We start from the raw sequence: 20,988 nt of genomic DNA on the forward strand, positions 1-20,988 counted from the left end.
TGTTTTTAATCCACTCTGTTCTCCACTTCTGCTTAATGTGTGAATTCATCCCATTCACATTGAGTATTGTGATTACTAACTGTATATTGCCCTCCATCATATTATCCCCTTTAAATCCTGTTCTATTCCCTTTCTTTCTGTTCCTCTTCACTAGTATTTTACTTTTTGTCACCCACACCCCTGCCAGTTTCCACTCCCTCTTCCTTTGTCTTATTCCCCTCTACTTCTCCATGTGATAAGATAGAATTCTATACCCCAATGAGTAGGACAAGAAAGGATTCTATATCCCACTGAGTATACTCATTTTACCCTCTCTGAACCCTTTAAGGTGAGAGTAAAGTTTAAGCATTGCTTGTCACCCCTCTTATCCTACACTCTCTATAATGATTTTTCACACTTCTTTAGGTTATATAATTTATCAGATTCTATCTCTCCCTTCCCTTTTTTTCTCAGTGCAACCCACTTTTTCAGCCCTTGACTGATTTTTTATATAGCATATAATACATACATATTATTCCATCTCGTCATATTTACATATATTATATAATCATAATCAGGTTACTTCTCCACCCTCTTTCTGAATAAATCCCTTCTATCTTCTCTACTAATAAAGGTAATTTTTGATAATTACAGAAATTCTTTTTCCATGTAGACTTATAAACATGTTGATCTTAATGAGTCCCTTAAATTTTCTCTTTCTTATTTATCTTTTTGGACTTCTTTTGAGTCTCATGTTTGGACTTCAAATTTTTTGTTCAGGATTAGCTTATTCATCAGGAATGCTTGGAAATCTTCAATATTTTTGAATATCCATTTTTCCCCTGAAAGTATATACTCAGTTTTGCTGGATAGATGACTCTAGGTTGTAAACCCAAATCTTTTGCCTTCCTCAATAACTTATTTCAAGCCTTTAATGTAGGCTCTGTGTGATCCTAGTTGTAGCTCCATGGTATCTGAATGGTTTCTTTCTGGCTGCTTGCAATATTTTTTCTTGGGTTGGTGACTCTTGAATTTAGCTATTGTATTCCTAGAAGTTGTCATTTGAGTATTTCTTTCTGGATGTGATGTGTGAATTCTTTCAATTTTAACATTATTTTCTTTTTTGAGGATCTCTGGGCTATCTATGATATCTATGTTTTTTTCTTGATCATGGCTTTCAGGTACTCCAACAATTCTCACATTGTCTCTCCTAGAACTATTTTCTAGGTCAATTGTTTCTTTTTTCAATAAAATATTTCATGTTTTCCTCTGTTTTTTTTTCATTCCTTTGATTATGCTTTGTCGTCTTGATTTCTCATGAAATCATTAGTTCTTAGATGATCAATTCTGATTTTTAAGCCCTGATTTTCCTCTGTCAGTTTTTGGTTCCCCTTTTTCAGTTGGCCCATTTCTTCCTGTACCACTTTTTAGTGCCATCCAAATGATTTATTTTATATCTTTTAATACTTTCTCTTATTTGGTTATAAATTCTTTCCTTCTCCAAAGATCTGACAGGTAAACTCTTCTGTGTTCCCCTAATTTAGTTGTGGTGTCACTCTTTATATCCAAATCATATATCCATTTTTACCTTATCCTTTTATAGGGTGTGAGACATTGATCTATATATACCTTCTGCCATACTGTTTTCTGATTTTCCCATTAAGTTTTGTTGAATAGTGAATTTTTATTCCAAAAAGGCCCTTTGATTTAATCAAACACTATGTTGCTAAGGTTATTTGCCCCTGTATATTGTTTATTTAATTGACTCTATTGATCTACCATTCTATTTCTTAGCCAGTACCAGACTGCTTTGATGATGGCTGCTTTATAGAACAATTTCAGATCTGATACTGTTGTATGGAAAGTTTTTTAAAGTGAATAGAATATTTTTTGCCCTAGCCAAAGAATTATTATTAAATGACCAGCTTGCTAGTGACAAGTTTTTCTACAGAAAATTAGGCTAATCTCTAGAAAACAGGTTCTAAGCTTTTCAACACAGTAGAACATTTCATAGTGTATGTTCTAATGAAATAATTTTTAAGAATCCAATGGTATATCCAATCCATGAACTCATGTCTTTTCATCGTCAGTAATTTTTCCCCATGTTTTCCTATAAAGGATATCCCCAGTGGAATTAGAGAAAGGAATATACTAAATAATGTTAAATGCTTAAGTAATGTGTATTGTAGATAACATAATAATTTTAGTATAAATATGTTGTTTATTTACATATGCTACATAACCATAAGACAGGATAATTGGGTCCCCTGAATCATAAGTATAAAATCAAAACAGAAGAATAGTACAGTGAAAAAGTTTTTTCTTCAATATATTGTCTGAAGGTTACATGAAGGGTTTCTATGTGTATTGGGAAAATCTCAGTGAACTATTGCAGAGTGAAATGAGTAGAACCAAGAGAACATTGTATATAGAAAGTGAAACATTGAAGAACTATCCAATATAATGGACTTTACTACCAGTAACAATGCAATAATCTGGAACCCTCCTAAAGGACTTATGAGAAAGAATGCTATCCACATTGAGAGAAAGAGCTATGGGAGTAGAAATGCAGAAGAAAAACATATGGATTATTACTTATCACTTGTATACGTAAGTATATGATATGGAGTTTTGGCTTTAAAAGATTGCTCTATAGCAAAAATGAGTAATATGGAAATAGGTATCAAGTGATAACATTTGTACAACTTAGTGGAGGGAAAGGGGAAGGAAAAGAAAACAAATCATGTATACATGAACCAATATTTTTAAAAAATAATAAATAATTTTTTAAAAAAGAATCATTATCAACCCTCCCCCAAATAAGCTTACTGGTTTTGTGAATAACAAACTGAACTGAACATCAAATTAATAAACTAAGTTTATGACATTTTGTAGCATTTTGGACAAAAATGTATTATTTGAAATTAGTTTAAAGGTGTTTTTTAGAGACTTGGCTTAGGATATTCTGGAAGCCCATATTTTTTTCCATCAAATTCATCTTTCAAAAAGTTCCTAAATTATGAGACCAAGGTTCAAATAGTTTCTTAGACTAGAGGCTAATGACATAATTCCAGAATTTTTGTATCCTCATCAGTAAAATGAGGATGCTTATTCTGAAAATATGTATTACATAGAATTGTAGTGAGAAAAGTGATTTATAAATCTTAAAACATTATATGAAGTTATTACTCTCTGGGAATATTCCCCTATACTGCTGCATTGAGTTAAATGAAATTTTATAGAATACCTTCCCATTTCATAAAGGACAGATTCAAAGGTTCCATAAAATAAATAATAAAAAAGTTTTAAAAATAAAAGATTTCAGATAAGCTGCCTTCCCTTTGCTTTCTTCCCTTATCTAAATATATTGCCTTTTTCAGTGTTCCTTTAAGTATTTTTTAATCAGAGCAAAAATCTTAATTAGATGTGAATAATTACTTGATTACAACTCCCTATTGTCCCCAAAGCCAGAAAGTAGTTAATCTCCATTCTAATGAGGATTAGCTCTGGTCTCAGGTCATCAGGACTGGAGAATGAGGGGTGAAGGGGTATTAAGAAGGAAGAGAAAGTCCCAGCTGAAAGAGCAAGTCTTGGAACTGGGCTTGGTAAGCATCAGGGAGAAAGATTTTTAAAGTCACAATGAGTTGTCAGTTCATACATAGAATATTAATTGTTAATCATAATTTTAATATTATATGAAGTCATTATCATTTATGTACCTATAATTCTAGTCAAAGTTCAGTTGCTAAACTATATAATCTATTATGCATCATCATAAATCTTAGGGAATAACATAATTGTCTATCTAAGAGGGACATTAGAGATAAAAAACAGAAGAATAGCACAGTAGGCAAGTTTTCTCTTCAAAATATTGGCTTAAAAGTTTCTTTAAAAATCATCATCAGTCCAGAAAAAATGGCATGCTCATTTAGTGATAAACAAACTAAACACAAGCTCTAAATTTTCTCACTTAAGTAAAAAAAATAATAACTATTTAGAGGATTTATTAAAACTTCATGATGAGTTTTGCATAGTGGGGTAATCTGAAAAGTGAAATATGAAGAGAAAAGATTGATGTGGCCAAGGTGTTTCTGGATATTGTTCAGTTTAATTAAAACTTTCTCATAATGAGCAACTTCAAATTTCTGTTTCTGAAGAGGTGAAATAAGTTTAGCTTAAATTTGAACGTGATTTAACGAATAATTAGAGTTTGGAATTTTTTTTTTCCTTCAGGATTGCTCCTTAATGTCTTCTTCAATTTTTTAATGAGATTTTTTAAATATTCTATTTTTGTTGTTAATTTGGTCAATCTAAAACTTTTATAAACATTCATCTATTTGACTTAAGTTTTTGATATATAGTAAAAATTTCTCCTTATAAATACTGTAATTTTATCTTTAATTTGTTGTACATTCACTATTTTAATTTTTTATACTGTTGATTTTCTTATTTTCTTTCTTTTTCAAAGTCAGTAATTGATCTGTTTTCTTGGTTTTTCTTTCATAAAGCCAGTTTCTAATTGTATTTAACAATTCAATGTTTTATTTTCAGTTTCAATACTCTGAATTCAGGATATTTATTTTGGTTTTTAATTGGAGATTATTTTTTCCTTCTAGTTTTTTTTTTTTTTTTTAGTTCTCTGGCCATTTAATTGATCTGCTCTTTCTTTTACTGGTATATGTTTAGCTACATAAATTTTTTTCTAAGTACTTCTTTGACTTCAACCCACAATTTGTAGTGTGCTGTTTGATTTTTGTCTTTAATGAAATTTTAATCTCTAATGAAATCATTAATGGTTTCTATGATTTGTTTTTATAAGGGTACATTAATATTTTTTGGAAAATATTTGTGAGGTATTAATGCCCTAATATAAAGGCTTATTTTTATAAAGGCGTCATATACAGATGAAAAAAATATATACTCCTATCTATTTTCTCTGTTTTCTCTATAGGTTGTTGTATCTATGTTTTGGCAAGTTCAATTCATTTCCTTAACTCCTTTTTTGTTTATTTTATGATTAGATTAATTGAGATCCCCTACTAGTATTGTTTTACTTTCTCTTTCTTCCTTGAATTTATTTAACTTTTCCCTCAAGAATATGAATGCTATGCTATTTTGTGAATATATATACTATTTATTCATTATTGATATTAACTGAATATGACACATTTTAGCAAAATGTTATTTCCGGAATTATCTCTCTACATATATTAGTTCTCTGTTGTTGTTGTTGTTGTTTTTGCCTTATCTACACTCAAATTTCTGCCCATAATCTTTTTTATTTTATCTGAGGTAGAGCAGATTATGCTTCATCCTCATATTTTAACTCCAGGAATGTCTTTCTTATTCACGTACCCCTTATAAAATTTTTTTAAATGTTGGATTTTAGTTTCTAATCCCTTGTTATCCTCTTGATTTTTATTGATGAGTTCCAATCATTCACATCCATAGTTTATTGTGCATTTCCCTACATCCTATTCTCTTCTTTGTATCTTTCCCTTCTTTTATACTGTACCTTCATCAAAAGTTTGTTTTCCTCCTGAACATTACCTTTTGTATAAAATAATCTTGGAGACAAAAGTATTAATTAATCAAAATAAAGAAATACAAAAAGAAGAAAATATTACCAGCATAACTAACTCAAAGTTCTCGCCTCAGTTGAAAGTCATAGTTCCTGGATTCCCAGAATGTGTGGTCCCTACTGGTGGCCAGCCCCCCGCTGCACTGCTTGCCAGAGATGGTTTACATAGACAAGGACCTGCTGGTCCTTTCACAAGACCACAAAATACCAGTGAGTTAGTCCACTTTATGCATTGGCTTTTTAAAATGAATCTAAACTTTTCCCCCTAAGATTTTTTAATTGACCAAGGTTTCACTTTAGTCCATATACTGTCACATCCCTTGATTACTGCTGGTCAGGAATTTCACCTACCACACTATTAAATTAAGACACATGACCCTGTGATGCCCTATTAGGTGAGTCTTCTGGTATTAGACTGCATTCGAGGTCCCTTAAGTATTTAATTCACAATGCCTTAATTTACACTTCTTCTTACCACCCCTCCCTTCTTTTATTCTTTCCTCACTTATCTCCCCAATGGGTAAGATGAGTTTTTATACCCAATTTTGTGTGTTTTTCCATCATGGAATCAATTCCAGTGGGACTGAAGTTCAAACTTTGCTTCCCCCTTTTTCCCTTCCATTGTAAAAATTGTTTGAGTGTTTTTTTCCCATGAGATAATCATTCCTATTCTTCTTCTCTCTCTCTGTTGTCCCAGTATATCACTCTTCCTCACTCTAATATTTTTTCTTTTGAGATCACTCCAGCATAAAAGACCAATGACCTCTATTTCTGTAGACTCCTTCTAACCACTCTAATGCAAATGGGTTAAATGTATTGACTCCCATATTGCAATGTAAATAGTTTAACTTTATTAAATCCTTTATGACTTCTTGCTCATTTTAAACTGCTTTTGCTTTTCTTGAGTCTTGTGTTTGAATGTCAAATTTTCTATTCAGTTATGGTCTTTTAATCAAGAATGCTTATAAGTCCTGTTTCATTCAATATCCATTTTTTTCACTTATAGAATTATACTCAGTTTTGTCATGAAGTTTATTATGGGTTATAATCATAGTTATTTTGCCATCTGGAATATCATAAATCACATACCCTACTCCTTTATTGTGGTAGGTACTAAATCTTGTATGATCCTATCTGTGGCTCCATGGTATTTGAATTATTTCTTTCTTCATAACTGCTTGTAGTGTTTCTTTCATTGACATAGGAGTCCTTGACATTGTCTATAACATTCCTGGGAGTTTTAATTTGGGAATTTCTTTCAGGAAGTTAACTGGCAGATTTTTTCAATATCTATTTCTTCTCTGGTTCTAAGATACCTAAACAATTTTCCTTTATAACTTCTTTAAAGAAATTTTAGAAGTATATATCAACAATGTCATTTATGTTTCTATTGATCAGTTCCTTTATAACTTCTTGAAATGTCTAGAATTTTTTAATTTGATTTTCTAGGATTCTCTACCTATACCATCATATCATCTGCAAAAATTGATAGTTTAGTTTTCTCATTGAAAACTTTAAATCCTTCAACTTCTTTTTCCACTCTTATTGCTAAAGCTAGCATTTCTAATACAATATTAAATAACAGTGCCGACAATGGATATCCTTGATTCACTCCTGATCTTACTGGGGAGGCTTCTAGCTTGTCCCCATTGCAGATGATACTTGCTAATGATTTTAAATAAATACTACTTGTTATTTTGAGGAATGACTCTTTTATTCCTATACTTTCTAGTGTTTTCAATAGACAGAGCATTGTATTTTGTCTAGAGAAAATCATGTGATTTCTCTTAATTTGATTATTGATATGGTCAATTATGCTAATGGTTTTCCTAATATAAAACCAGCCTTGACCTTGTCATAGTGGATAACCTTATGATAACTTGCTATAGTCTCTTTGCTAGTATTTTATTTAAGATTTTTGCATCTATGTTAATTAAAGATTTGGGTCTATCTTTTTCTTTCTCTATTTCTGGTCTGCCTGGCTTGGGTATCTACCATATTTGTGTCATAAAGAGAATTTGGTAAGACTCCTTTTCATTTTGTCAAAAAATTTTGTATAATACTAGGATCAGCTGTTCTTTAAATGTTTGATAGAATTCAATTGTGAATCTATCTATCCCTGTGTATTTTTTCCTAGGGAGGTCATTAAAGGCTTGTTCAAATTCTTTTTCTGAGATAAGATTATTCAAGCATTCTATTTCCTCTTTTGTTAATCTAGACAAGTTATTTTTTGTAAATATTCATCTATTTCACCGACATAGCAATATTTATTGTCATATAATTGGGCAAAATAGATCCTAATAATTGCTTTATTTTCCTCTTCATTAGAGATGAAATCACCCATTTCGTTTGTGATTTTGATAATTTTATTCTCTTTTTTAATTAGATTCACCAATACTTTGTTTTATTTGTTTATTTTTCCCAAAGAACCAACACCTAGTCTTATTTATTAGTTCAATAGATCATTTACTTTCCATTTTATTAATGTCTCCTTTGATTTTTAGGATTTCCAGTATAGTCTTATTTGGGGATTTTTAATTTGTCCTTTTTCTAGTTTTTTTTTTTTAATTAGTTGTGTGCCCAATTCATTGATCTTCTCTTTCTCTTTTTTGTTGATATAGGCACTCACATCAATAAAATTTCCCCTGAGTACTGCTTTGGCTGTATCCCACAAATTTTGATATGTTGTCTACTCATTTTCATTCTCTTCAATGGGATCAGTTTTGGAGAATTCAATTATTTAGTTTTCAATTAATTTTTAATTTGCCTCTCCATGAACCCTTACTAATTATAATTTTAATGCATTATGATCAAAATTTATTTCTTTTATTATTTCTGCTTTTTTTGCATTTGTTTGCAATGTTTTTATGCTCCACTACATGGTCAATCATTGTATATGGACCATATACTGCTGAAAAGAAAGTATATTCCTTTTTAAATCTATTTAATTTTCTCCAGATATCTATTGACCCTAATTTTTTTCTAAAATTTCATTCGTTTCTTTTACTTCTTTCTAATTTTTTTTGGTTCAGTTCATCTAGATCTGATAGGGTAAAGCTGAGGTCCCCCACTAGCATAGCTTCACTATCTATTTACTTCTTAATATCCTATAGTTTCAAATTTGAAAATCTGGATTCTACACCATTTGGTGCATTTATGTTGAGAACAGATATTTCTTCATTGTCTACTTCCTTTTATCAGGATATAATTATCTTCCTTATCTCTTTTAATCAGAACTATTTTTCTTTAGCTTTGTCTGTGATCATGATTGCTACTCTTGCCTTCCATTTCTCAGTTGAAGCCCAATAAATCCTGCTCTAGCCTCTTACCTTTACTCTGGGTGTGTGTACCTGCTTCAAATGTGTTTCTGGTAAATAATGTATGGTAGGATTTCTGTTTTTAATCCACTATGCTATCCACTTCTGTTTTATTAGTGAGTTCATCCCATTTGCATTCACAGTTATGATTACTATCTGAATATTTCCCAACATCTTGATTTTCTCTTTTAATCCAGACCTTTTTCCTTTCCCTCTTTCCCTCTATACCAATGTTTTGCTTTTAATCACTCCCTCCTTTTCTCTCCCTTATTTTAACCCCACACACACACTCCCCTTTATTATTCCACTTCTACTTCTTTATGGGGTCAGATAAAATACTTAGATTCATTGAGGTATGGAATCCTATGAGAATAAGGTTAAAATATTACCTGTCACTCACTCATCCTTCTTTCCTAGTAATAATATTCACACACACACACACACACACACACACACACACACACACACACCCCTGTACCTCTTTAAGTGGTATAATTTATCCCATTGTATTTCTTCCTTTGCATTTCTTTTAGGATAATATACATTTTTCTCCTATTTTTTACATATCATCTTAAACAGCTATTAATACCACATCCTCTGCCTATGTATATTTCTTCTAACTACTATGAAAATGAAAATAATTTTAAGAGTTACAAATATCATCTTTCCATATAGAAATATAATCAATTTCATCTTGTTGAAGGCATTAAATTTCTTTTCTTTCTTATTTACTTTTGTCAGAATTAGATTTTAATGGTTAGACTAAAATATATGAAGATTATAAATAATAATGTTGCTTACCAATTCAAAGTAATATTGCTCAAAGTTGAAATTACTTTAATAGCTTTTATTTGCAAAAGAGGTGGAAAGAGTAAAATAGAGAAAGACAAAAGGATAGAGATGACATTAGCCTATCTAACTAAATATTGTTCTAGTGCTTGCCTCAACCAGGACTTGTTGACCTTCAACCAGAATTAAACTCTCTCTAGAAGATAGAAAGGGAAAACCAGCTATCCACTCACCCAAGTTCCCTCCAATAGGCAGGTCAAGAGGATGACTTGAGCTAAAGGTGACTCTTGAGGCTTACTTTCTTATTTGAGTCAAACTTTTCCTTAAGCTGACTTCCTTCTTGAAGTCCAACTCTTCCTTGAAGGTAACTTCCTTCTTGTAGTTGACTTCCCTAGGCCCAGAAATTCGGGGCCTTTTATAATGGCTTATTGTCCCTTCCCCTTTTTGCAAGGGCCAATCACAGTTTCCAAATTGCCTAGCACTGCCCAGAGGGCAGTGTTTTTGGGAACCACTTCTTACCTTCTGTAGAGGTGAATACTCCTCAAAAGAGTCAGAAATTCCTGACTGAGGTGTGAGTTTTCAATTCATGTCTGATTGAGTTGAAAGGGTGTGAATCCTTTAAGTGGTTTGTGAGCTCCTCCACCTAGTTCAAGCTTTTGTTGATGTAATTAAAAGCTGTATTAACTCAAAACAGACAAAGGGAATAAAGGATTCCCTTTGTCAAGTGTAAACTCAGAATAGACAAAGCAAAGAAAGAATTCCCTTTTCACACCTTTTTATAGTTTTCTACAATTTTGTATTGGGACATCAAGGGTTTTTTGTTTTTTTTTTTGGTTCAAGTCTGGTCTTTTCTTCAGGAATGCTTGGAAGTCTTCTGTTTTATTAAAGGTCCATACATTGCCCTAAAATATATATTAGATCCAATATTCTTGCCTTCCTGAATATCATACTCCAATCCTTGTAGTCCTTTAATGTGGAGGCTGCCAGATCCTCTGTAATCCTGACTGGGGCTTCTTGATATCTGTATAGTCTCCTTCTGGCTGTTTGCAATGTTTTCTCCTTGGCCTAGAATCTCTTGGATTTGGCTATAACATTTCTGGGGGTTGTCTTTTTGGTATTTAATGTAGGGGGTGATCTATGGGATCTTTCAATGTCTATTTTGACCTCTTTTTAAATAGAATAAGAGGGGGCAGCTGGGTAGCTCAGTGGATTGAGAACCAGGCCTAGGGACGGGAGGTCCTAGGTTCAAATATGACCTCAGTCAATTCCCAGCTGTGTGACCCTGGGCAAGTCTCTTGACCCCTATTGCCTACCCTTACCACTCTTCTGCCTTGGAGAAGAGAGAGAGAGAGAGAGAGAGAGAGAGAGAGAGAGAGAGAGAGAGAGAGAGAGAGAGAGAGAGAGAGAGAATAAGAGCAATTTTCTTGGATAATCTCTTGTAACATGATGTATAGGCTTTTTTTGGTTTGTTTGTTTTGGTCACGACTTTCAGGTAGTCCAATAATTCTCAAATTGTCTCTCCTAGATCTTTTTTCCATGTTAGTAGTTTTTTCAATGAGATATTTCATATTTTCTTCTATTTTTTCATTCTTTGGTGTTTTTTTTTATTGTTTCCTGATGTCTTGTGAAATCAACAGCTTCTACTTCCCAATTCTAGCTTTTAAAGACTAAATATGGAGGCAGCTAGGTAGCTCAGTGGATTGAGAGTCAGGCCCAAAGATGGGAAGTCCTGAATTTAAATCCAGCCTCAGATACTTCCTAGCTGTGTGACTCTGGGAAAGTCACTTAACCCCCATTGCCTAGCCCTTACCACTCTTCCACCTTGGAATCAATACACAGTATTGGTTCCAAGACAAAAGGTAAGGGTTAAAAAAAAAGACTCACTTTATTATATGATGTTTTGATCTTCCTTTTCCATTTGGTCCATTTCTCCTACTTTTCATGGCACTCTTTTTTTCATTGGTCTTTTTGGTCTGTTCTTCCAGCAGGTCAGTTCTGGTTTTTAATCTGCTTATTTATTCATTTGATTTCTATTTCTCTTTTTCCATTTGTTATTTTCTTTTTGCATTACTTTTATTTCTTTTTTTTGCCATTTTCCTTATACTTGTCTTATTTGGTTTTTGAACGTCTTTTTGAGTTCTTTCAAAACTTGTGACCAATTTCAGTTTTCATGTGTTTATTTGTTTCTCACCATCTTTTCCTCCATTGAAATTTTTTGGGATCAAGAGTTTTTTCTGATGCTGTTTGCTCATTTTCTAGCTCAATCTGCAAGTAGATAGTCATTTCAACCTTAGATTCTGGCTGGAAAATTTTTCCCTAGGGCTATCTTCACAGCAGCCTCAGAGGCCTGAGTGCACACAGTGCTATGGAGCTCAGATCTGCCAAGAGCCGCCTCCCCCCCTCCCCCCAGAGGAAAGAGGTTCCATCAAGTCAGTGCAGTTTGACACGGTCCTACACTGACCCCTGTGACCTGAAAATCAACCACAGGATGGATAGAAAACTCAATAAAACCCCTCTATGTAATTCCCTTCTGACCAACCCTTCTTATTATTGAAATTATTATAATCTATATCTTTAGGAAAGCTCCAACTCTTATAGAAATCCTCTAAACAACCTATAATAAACCAGCATTTAATAAGTTAATAGTTCATAACCTCAGAAAAATAGCAGAAGCTGCTTTAATCTCTCTCTGTCTCAGAAATTTGAAGGACAGAGCATGGCAAATCAAAATACTTTCTTGCTTCACTACTTTCCCACGCTGAACTTAACTCCATAAATTTAAAAGTTCTTACACCTAACCTACCCTTTGAAATATGCTGAAGGTCTGTTACCAAAATAATAATTGGATAACATAAAGTCTTGTTAGCCTTGAATTCTTTTTAGAATAAAATGTAATCTATATGAAAAAATGTACTCTTCTGCCAACTTTTATGTAACCTGGAGCTTTACACTGTTTAGAGAAAAAAAATGTAATTCTTACCAGCATCTGGGAACATGAGAAAAAAAGAATGAAAAATAAAGATGTAACAGGAAATTCTTAGAACAGCTTCCATAACTCCAGTGTGTCTCCAACTGACTCTCTCTCTCTCTCTCTCTCTCTCTCTCTCTCTCTCTCTCTCTCTCTCTCTCTCTTTTTTTTTTAAACCAATCAACCTCCCAGGATATCTGCAGTTACCAGCAGACTTCTGTCTTCCTCTAATTTTTAAGTCAGGTCACAAACTTTTTATAGAAAGTATAACATATTTTCCTGAAATCTAAGCATATAGGCCAATAAATCACTCCTTGATTTTATATAAACCATACATAGCTTGCTTGTATCAAACAAACACACAGAGACAAATACATAGACAGTCTATAAACCCTTTAAAACAATCAGTATATTGTTTCAAGTTACAAAAAGGTTGTGACAGAATTTTTAGATTTGAAAGAGCAAACTATTATTTATTGATAATTATTTTAAAATCTCTCAAAGTCACTAAAATATAAAATGTCTTTAAGGATTATCACAAAACTTGCAACTCAATCCCATACTCAGGAATCCCATGATTCATGAGTATGGGATTGAGTTGCAAGTTTTGTATATGTGTGTGTGTGTGTGTGTGTGTGTGTGTGTGTGTGTGTGTGTGTGTACATTTGCAATATGTGAATATATATGATTCAATATAGTGAAAACACTGAAATGTTTGATTTGCTTGTGGAAAACTATGGACAGTCTATCAGCCCATTTAAGTTCTATTCTCTGCAATAGAATTTGAATGCTTGACATTTCTTATAAAGCAGGAAATTATAAGTAAATTAAGTGAACATAGAATAGTATATCAGTCAGATCTAGAGGGAAGAAAAGAAATAAGAGATAGAGAATATTACAAAATGTAAAATGAATATTCTTGATTATATTAAATTAAAAAGGTTTTGTATAAACAAAACCAATGTAACCAAAAGTAGAAGGAAATCAACAAATTGGGAAAAAATTAATAACAAAAACCTCTGACAAAAGTCTACTTTCTCAAATTTATAAGCAGCTAAGACCATTGTACAAAAAATCAATCCATTCTCCAATTAATAAATGGGCAAGGGACATGAATAAGCAGTTTTCAGATAAAGAAATCAAAACTATCAATAAGCACATGAAAAGGTGTTCTAAATCTTTAATAATCAGAGAAATGCAAATCAAAATAACTCTGAGGTACCACCACCTCACACCTAGCAGATTGGCCATTATGACAGCAAAGGAAAGTAATTAATATTGGAGGGGATGTGGCAAAATTGGGATATTAATGCATTGCTGGTGGAATTGTGAATTGATCCAACCATTCTGGAAGGGAATTTAGAACTATGCACAAAGGGCTCTAAAAACTTCTTGCCATACCACTGCTGAGTTTGTACCCCAAAGAGAAAAAACGTGTACAAAAATATTCATAGCCACTTTCTTTCTGGTGGCAAAAAAACAAAACAAAAACAAAAACAAACAAAAAAAACCAACAACTGGAAAATGAGGGAATGCCCATCAATTGGGGAATGGCTGAATAAATTGTGGTATCTGTTGGTGATGGAGTACTATTGTGCTAAAAGGAATAATGAACTGGAGGAATTCCATGCCAACTGGAATGACCTCCAGGAATTGATGCAGAGTGAAAGGAGCAGAACCAGGAGAACATTGTACACAGAGACTGATATACTGTGGTGCAACTGAACATAATCAACTTCTCAACTAACAGCAATGCAATGATCCAGGACAATTCTGAGAGGGACTTACAAGAAAGAAAACTAGCTACATTCAGAGGAAGAACTGTGGGCATAGAAACTCAGAAGAAAAACATATGATTGATCACATGGTTCAATGGAGTTATGATTGGCGATGTTGACTTTAAATGATCACACTATTACAAAAATTAATACTAGGAAAATAGGCTTTGAACAATGATACATATAAAACACAGTGGAATTGCTTGTTGGCTCTGGGAGGGGAAGGTAGGAGTGCAGGGAAAGAACATAAATCATGTAACCATGGAAAAATATTCTAAATTAATTAATTAAATAAAAACTAATCTGAATGTTTGACATTTCAGCTAGAAAGAGGACTTCAGTGTCCCATACCCTATCTTGAAAAGTAATTTTCAGAATGTTCCTAAAACAATTTAATTGGAAATGATTCATTTTTCTGGCATGTGCTTGTAAATTGTCCAGATTTCACAAGCATACAAAAGTGAATTCAGTATAATGACTCTGGAAACAAAATTTAACTAAAGAAGGAATGGGAAAACTATCCAACATGCAATATGGAAAAGTCAGAAAAATCCCAAGGTTGTTAAGCTACATGGGAAATGAGGAAATACCTGTTTTGAACACATTCATTAAGTGGATGTTGGGGTTCATGACTTCTCCTTTCAATCAGTTATGAAAAGAGTGGTGAGAAGGTGTAAGTACTAAAGAGAATGCTAAGGATAAATATTTTAATATTTTCAGGCATCCTAAAATCAAAATTAAATGAAAGCAAAATGTTTAAAGCAATTACTACTTAGGCAATCTCAGTCTTAATATGCAATATGCAACCTACAAAATGGGCTGTAATTGATTTCAAAAGTATTCTAACCAAAAAAAAATAAATATTAATAAAACATATGCATCATCACCCTCAAAATGTAAATGAAAGATGAACACTTACTCAAAAAGTGTGGTGAATAACTGGTAAACACACAAAGAGATACACACATTGGATTATTATGGCAATTGGGGACTAGGTCAAAAACATGAGAAATTACCCAAGCTTTATCTTTCAGATGCATTGAAACTCTACCATCATTTCAGACATAACTGTGTCTTGCATTTAACCAGATAAGCTTAATATATGAAAACAAATTTTTAAGATACAAGAAATAATATGGAAGTCTTCGTCAGAGAGAACAAACTAAAGAACTGAAGCTGAAGACATGAACGAAAAAAATTTTAAAATCAAATCTATCCTATTACACTGCATAAAAGATCACCATTAAAACTTTACAGAAACCTTAAAAGTGGATCTTTCTGATAAAAGATGTCAGAAGCAGTTTATTTTCCTATTAATAAAGAAGAGCAAAGTAGTCTCACAGTGCACTGATACTGAAAAATTTTTGTTCAATCTTTTCATGAATCCTGTTTTTTCTTTTGATGTGGTGAAGGCTGGTGGAAGAATAGGAACTATAAAGGACTAGAGCAGTAGTTCCCAAATTTTTTTGACCTACCACCCCCTTTCCAGAAAAAATATTACTTAGCGCCCCCAGTCACATATTATCACCACCCTCTTACAGTTCTTCACTGCCCCCAAATGCACCTGTGGCCATTACCGCCCCCCTGGATCACTGTAGCATCCACCAGGGGGGGTGGCACCCACTTTGGGAATCAATGGACTAGAGGAACCTCAGATGAAAGTAGGTACCTTAGCAGATTTTATGCTCCCTGCAAATTCTGCTCATCCATTTTCAGTTTGGCTATAACTTATGTACTTTAATAACAAATAGTCTTCAATAAACCCTTCTGAAATAAACATATTTGTTATGCATTGGATTTTCCTTCCACTGTTTAGTGGTAGGGAGAAACATTTACCAAATAACTATCCATTTAAATGGTATTTACTACAAAATGTTGGGGAATAGTCAAAACAGCATAAATACTTTTCCAATATTAATGAGGCCTATGAATCTAGGACATATTTATGCCATATATTTCAAACCAAGTTTAAAATATCACCACAAATTGAATGTAGGAGTAAAAGAACCAACAAGGAGGCAGAGTGAAACAACTTTCAAGAAAAGAAAAATCCAAAAGGTAGAGGATGAACAAAAGCACTGAGGTGAAAGGAGAGCAGACCCAACAAGAAGCTATATCAATGTGGAAAGAGCAAGTGAAAAGCAAACCATATCCCCCACCCCACATCTGCTGTTCAAGATTGGGAACCTATGCTAAAGCCAAAATCAAGACCCTGTGACCCTCCCTGAACAAAGAGAGGTACCAGGCAACACAAACCCCTTAAAATTTCAAAACTGTAGAGAAGTCCAGGGAATTCTAATGGGGGCTTGGGACAAAGACTTAATTCACACTTTGAAGTGGATGATAGCATAATAGTATTAAGTACTGATCTTTTTGCCTAAAGCTCAGGGAAGAGCTCCAAAACTGGACAATGATGGGTGTGCCTGATTGGATCAAGTACACTGGAGGAGACCAAAAACTTGAGACTAAGCCTGAGGCTAGAATTTGATAAGTCCCTGACCTGTTCAAGATCTGAGTGAGATCAACAACTTACACCTAATCCTGAGGCAAGTCTTTAAGCTATCAGCATCACTAGGGTCAGTTGAATAAGCAGGGGGAGGGGGCTCTCAGGGCTCTCAACCCTCAGACCATCACATTATCCCCTCAAGCCAACCTAAAATTACATAGGAAAATGAGTAAACAACAAAAAAGCACCTAATTCTCTAGAATTTTTATGGAGTCAAAAAGCAATGTACCCACAAAGAAGGGGACAGTGAAAGCAAAAGAAACACACCTAAAGTCCAAAAGAAAAATATGGATCAGACACAGATTTTGGAAGAACCCAAAAAAGACTTCAAAAACTAATTAAGAGAGACAGAGGGAAAGTGGGAAAGAGAACTGAAAGTGATGCAAGAAGAAATGGCTCAACTGAAAAAAGGAGGGCTAAAAACTGACAGAGGAAAATCAGGGCTTGAAAATCAGAATTGATCATCTAGAAACTAATGATTTCATGAGAAATCAAGAAAAAATAAGGCAGAATCAAAGGAATGAAAACACTGAGGAAAACATGAAATATCTTATTGAAAAAACAACTGACCTAGAAAATAGATCTATGTAACATGCATGATCTTAAGTGGGGTGAAACTGCCTTACAGAATTCCACAGTACCCCACAGAACTCCAGGAGAGGGGGTTGTTGGGGCAGTTAAGAATGTGGGTATAAAAAGCAGGACACTCAGCTGGGTAAAGACACTGGGCATCAGGTGGCTGGGAAAAGGGTAGGATTTGCTTCTCTTTTTGTTAGTTCATCTCTGACCTCAGGGAGCAGGGTGTTACTTTGCTATTTACTCCATACAGACTAACCAGGCTGTGTGCACTAAATACCTCACTTGCAGTATCTCAGTTAATCTCTAATCAGTATAGATCTACAATCAAGATTACCTTCACCATTTTAAACTTCATAACATTAGATTAAGAGAAAGTCAGTTTGTGAGAGAGTTAGAAATATAAGTTATTCAAAGGCATTCCCCTTCTGTGTGTCAGGCACTATTCTAGGAGCTGAGTTTACAAAAAGAAGTAAAAGTACCCCCTGCATTCAAGTACCTTTAGGCCAAGTGCTTCATTTTAAAATGAAGAAACTGAAGTCTAGTTGATAGAAAGTAGGTTGCTCAATGTCTCATAAGAAATAGCAAATAAGCAGGAATACAAAATCAGGATCTCTGACTTCAGAGAACCTAGGTTCTATCTAAGATTTTCTCCAAGCTAATTTGGAAAAAAAAAAAAACAACATCATGAACATCAGAAGCAGAACCTGAACCTCCAATGTCTTAGCCTTGAAACTAATTCTTTATTCATATCTCTACACCACCACTCATAAGACACAATCATTGTAGCAATCAAAGGTTAAATTTATCAGAGCAGCTGGTAAAGAATATTCATTTACATCACACAAATGTGAGAATGGAAACAATAACTACCCCCAGCAATGAAACTCCTTTACAACTTTGAATTTTCTGTGATTTTTCTATCAGGTAATGCATGCTAACTTTCATTATCCTCCTGAATTGAAAAGTTGAGCACTGCTTTCCTTAGCAAAAATATAAGCTACAGTAAAGTCGAAGAAAAAAATCAATTGGATTAAAGTTGACAACCTCTGAGGTGAAAATGCAAATCATTGTTAAAATAATGCCTTAAGGTCTATAGTTTTGACATAGACAATTCTGAAAGATAAAAGTACTATTGTAGAGCATCTAAATACATAATAAGATGATTTATGTTAAAATTATAAGTTAAGTTTTTAAAATTATAATGGAAAACACTATATTACATCCCATAAAGAAATTCGAGTGATTCTATGACCTTTCAGCAAAAATTGTCCTGAATAGGATCTGTTTAAGTTCAAAGAGAATCTCAAATTCTCTGGCATTAAAACAGTGAAGAATTTATGTATTTAAATTAAAATGCTATCTCTTGATTTTAAAAAACAAATAGTAAATTACTTTACTCTATACTGAATTAAAACAGCTTAGAATCAATTCATTTAATGCATTAATAAAAAGGGGGAAAGGGCAGCTAGTAGTTCAGTAGATAGAGAGCTAGAACTAGACATGGGAGGTCCTAAGTTCAAATCTAGCCTAAGACACTTAATAGCTGTGTGACTCTGGGCAAATCATTTAACCCTTATTGCCTAGCCCTTACCACTCTTCTGTCTTAGAATCAATAAACAATATTGATTCTAAGACAGAAGGTAAAGTTTTTTTAAAAAATAAGCAAATAATTAAATGATTAAAAATTAAAAAATTAAAAAGATGGAAATATGTTTTTATATTTACAAGCATGTTAGTACAAATATATTTATTTTCTCCTCCAACATGCCTTGAAAATGGGCTCCTAATTAATAAATAAATATTTGCTAATTAATTGAATCAAATTAAATCATTTTTATGAATTCCTCTTGCATTTTTTAAATGTAAAATTAAATTGATTTTAAGACCTAATTCATGATTTTAATTTAAACTGAATATGATTGTCCAGTAATATCCAGTTCTTGCAAAGTCCAACATACATGTTTTATTGTAGCCTCCAGTAGTGAATGCAGGCCCCAATAAAATCAGAGCCATCAACTAGAAGTCACAAAGCATGTAGTCTGCTCCCCAGCATGAGAAAGGCAAACTTTCCCCCATCCCAAATACTAGATGGTCTGCCAAGGAAATAATAATACAAGAGTTCTGTGAGAAGAACATACAGTATTAGATCATACACTGATATGCTGATATGTGATTTATTATTCTATAGAAAACACTGCTTAGAGCCACTAAGGCGGCAATCTCCATCCATTGTTTCCATCTAGTAAATCATTATCAACCATTGTTCCTGCAAAAGGCTTACCTAATCCCTTAGCCTTCATCATTTCCCCTAAAATGCATGTACCCCAACTCATTAAACTCATTCACCACCCAGCCTTCCTGAGTCTGTCTGCATTCTTACCCCTCAGGATCCCCAACAAGATGGTTCCTAGTAGGCCTGACAATTTATAATATATAGATAGACTTTCTTAGCATGTGGCTAATTCTTCTTTTCTAAATCTTTTCTCCTGACATATCTTAACCATGCCAGAACACCTAGCTATGACATTCACATATTTAATATTTCAAAAGGCCTAAACTATGTAACTTATATGTGTATTGGAAAATAAAGTCTACACATGTAATTAAAAAGAAGAGTTGAAATTTCTCTTTTTCTTTCTTTTATGAGAATTTTTTTAATAGGGACTTTTCAACCTTAACCTTTGCACTCATATAACTAGCAAGACATCATACATTTTCTATTTCAAAATCTCTAAAATATACCAGCTTATAGAGTTTCACTATATAAAGAGGAAGTAATATACCTTGTGTTTGCTTAAGTGTAAAGTTGAAACCGGTGCTCTTTATGACCGAGCAATCCATGGAAGAGGCAGGAAGCTTAGGGTTGCCATATTTATCTAACAAAAAATAAAATAAAAAAAGAAGAAAAGTTATTGTACATATTAACTAGTTAAAAAAGAAAATTTGCTGGAAATTTAAATGTGATCAAAAGCCTTTTCCAATACAGAGAATTATTTTATAATGTAATTTGATAGAATTTTAAGTCATATTTTATGGGACTTAAGATTTAAAAAATCAACTGACATATATAATATCACAGTATTCTAACTCCAATCTAGATTCCACATTCATAATTACTCATATACTTAAAACAGGTTTATATTACTCTTTAGAATGCCACAAATGTCTCAATTCCCTTAGATATGAGAGAACAAATGAAAGGATTATGTTGCCTCAAGCATATAATAAAAACCTAAAAAAAGGGACATATATATATATATATGTAATAATGAATCAATAGTATGAGTTAATAAATTACACATGATGTATTTCAAAATATTAGGTTCTATGAGGGCCAAATAAGCAAGAAACATGAAAGCTGGGAGTAATGGGGGAGAAAGAAGAAAAAGAAGAAGAGGAGAAAAAGAAAGGAAAGGAGGAAGAGGAGGAAAAGGAGGTAGAGAAGTAGGAAGAAGGAAGGAAGGAAGGAAGGAAGGAAGGAAGGAAGGAAG

The 20,988-nt window shown here is 33.1% G+C and overlaps 1 protein-coding gene across 1 annotated transcript in view; it reads right to left on the reverse strand.

Annotated features, from left to right (window-relative positions):
• Positions 1-20,988, reverse strand: part of CFAP47 (cilia and flagella associated protein 47) — an 859,036-nt gene that overhangs the window by 170,434 nt on the left and 667,614 nt on the right. The window contains exon 57 of the mRNA XM_044669214.1: positions 20,281-20,373. Coding sequence (XP_044525149.1) covers positions 20,281-20,373 — 93 coding nt within the window. The remainder of the gene's footprint in view (positions 1-20,280; positions 20,374-20,988) is intronic.

The sequence above is a fragment of the Gracilinanus agilis genome, chromosome 3, assembly GCF_016433145.1.
Source record: "Gracilinanus agilis isolate LMUSP501 chromosome 3, AgileGrace, whole genome shotgun sequence".
Classification (NCBI taxonomy): Eukaryota; Metazoa; Chordata; class Mammalia; order Didelphimorphia; family Didelphidae; genus Gracilinanus; species Gracilinanus agilis.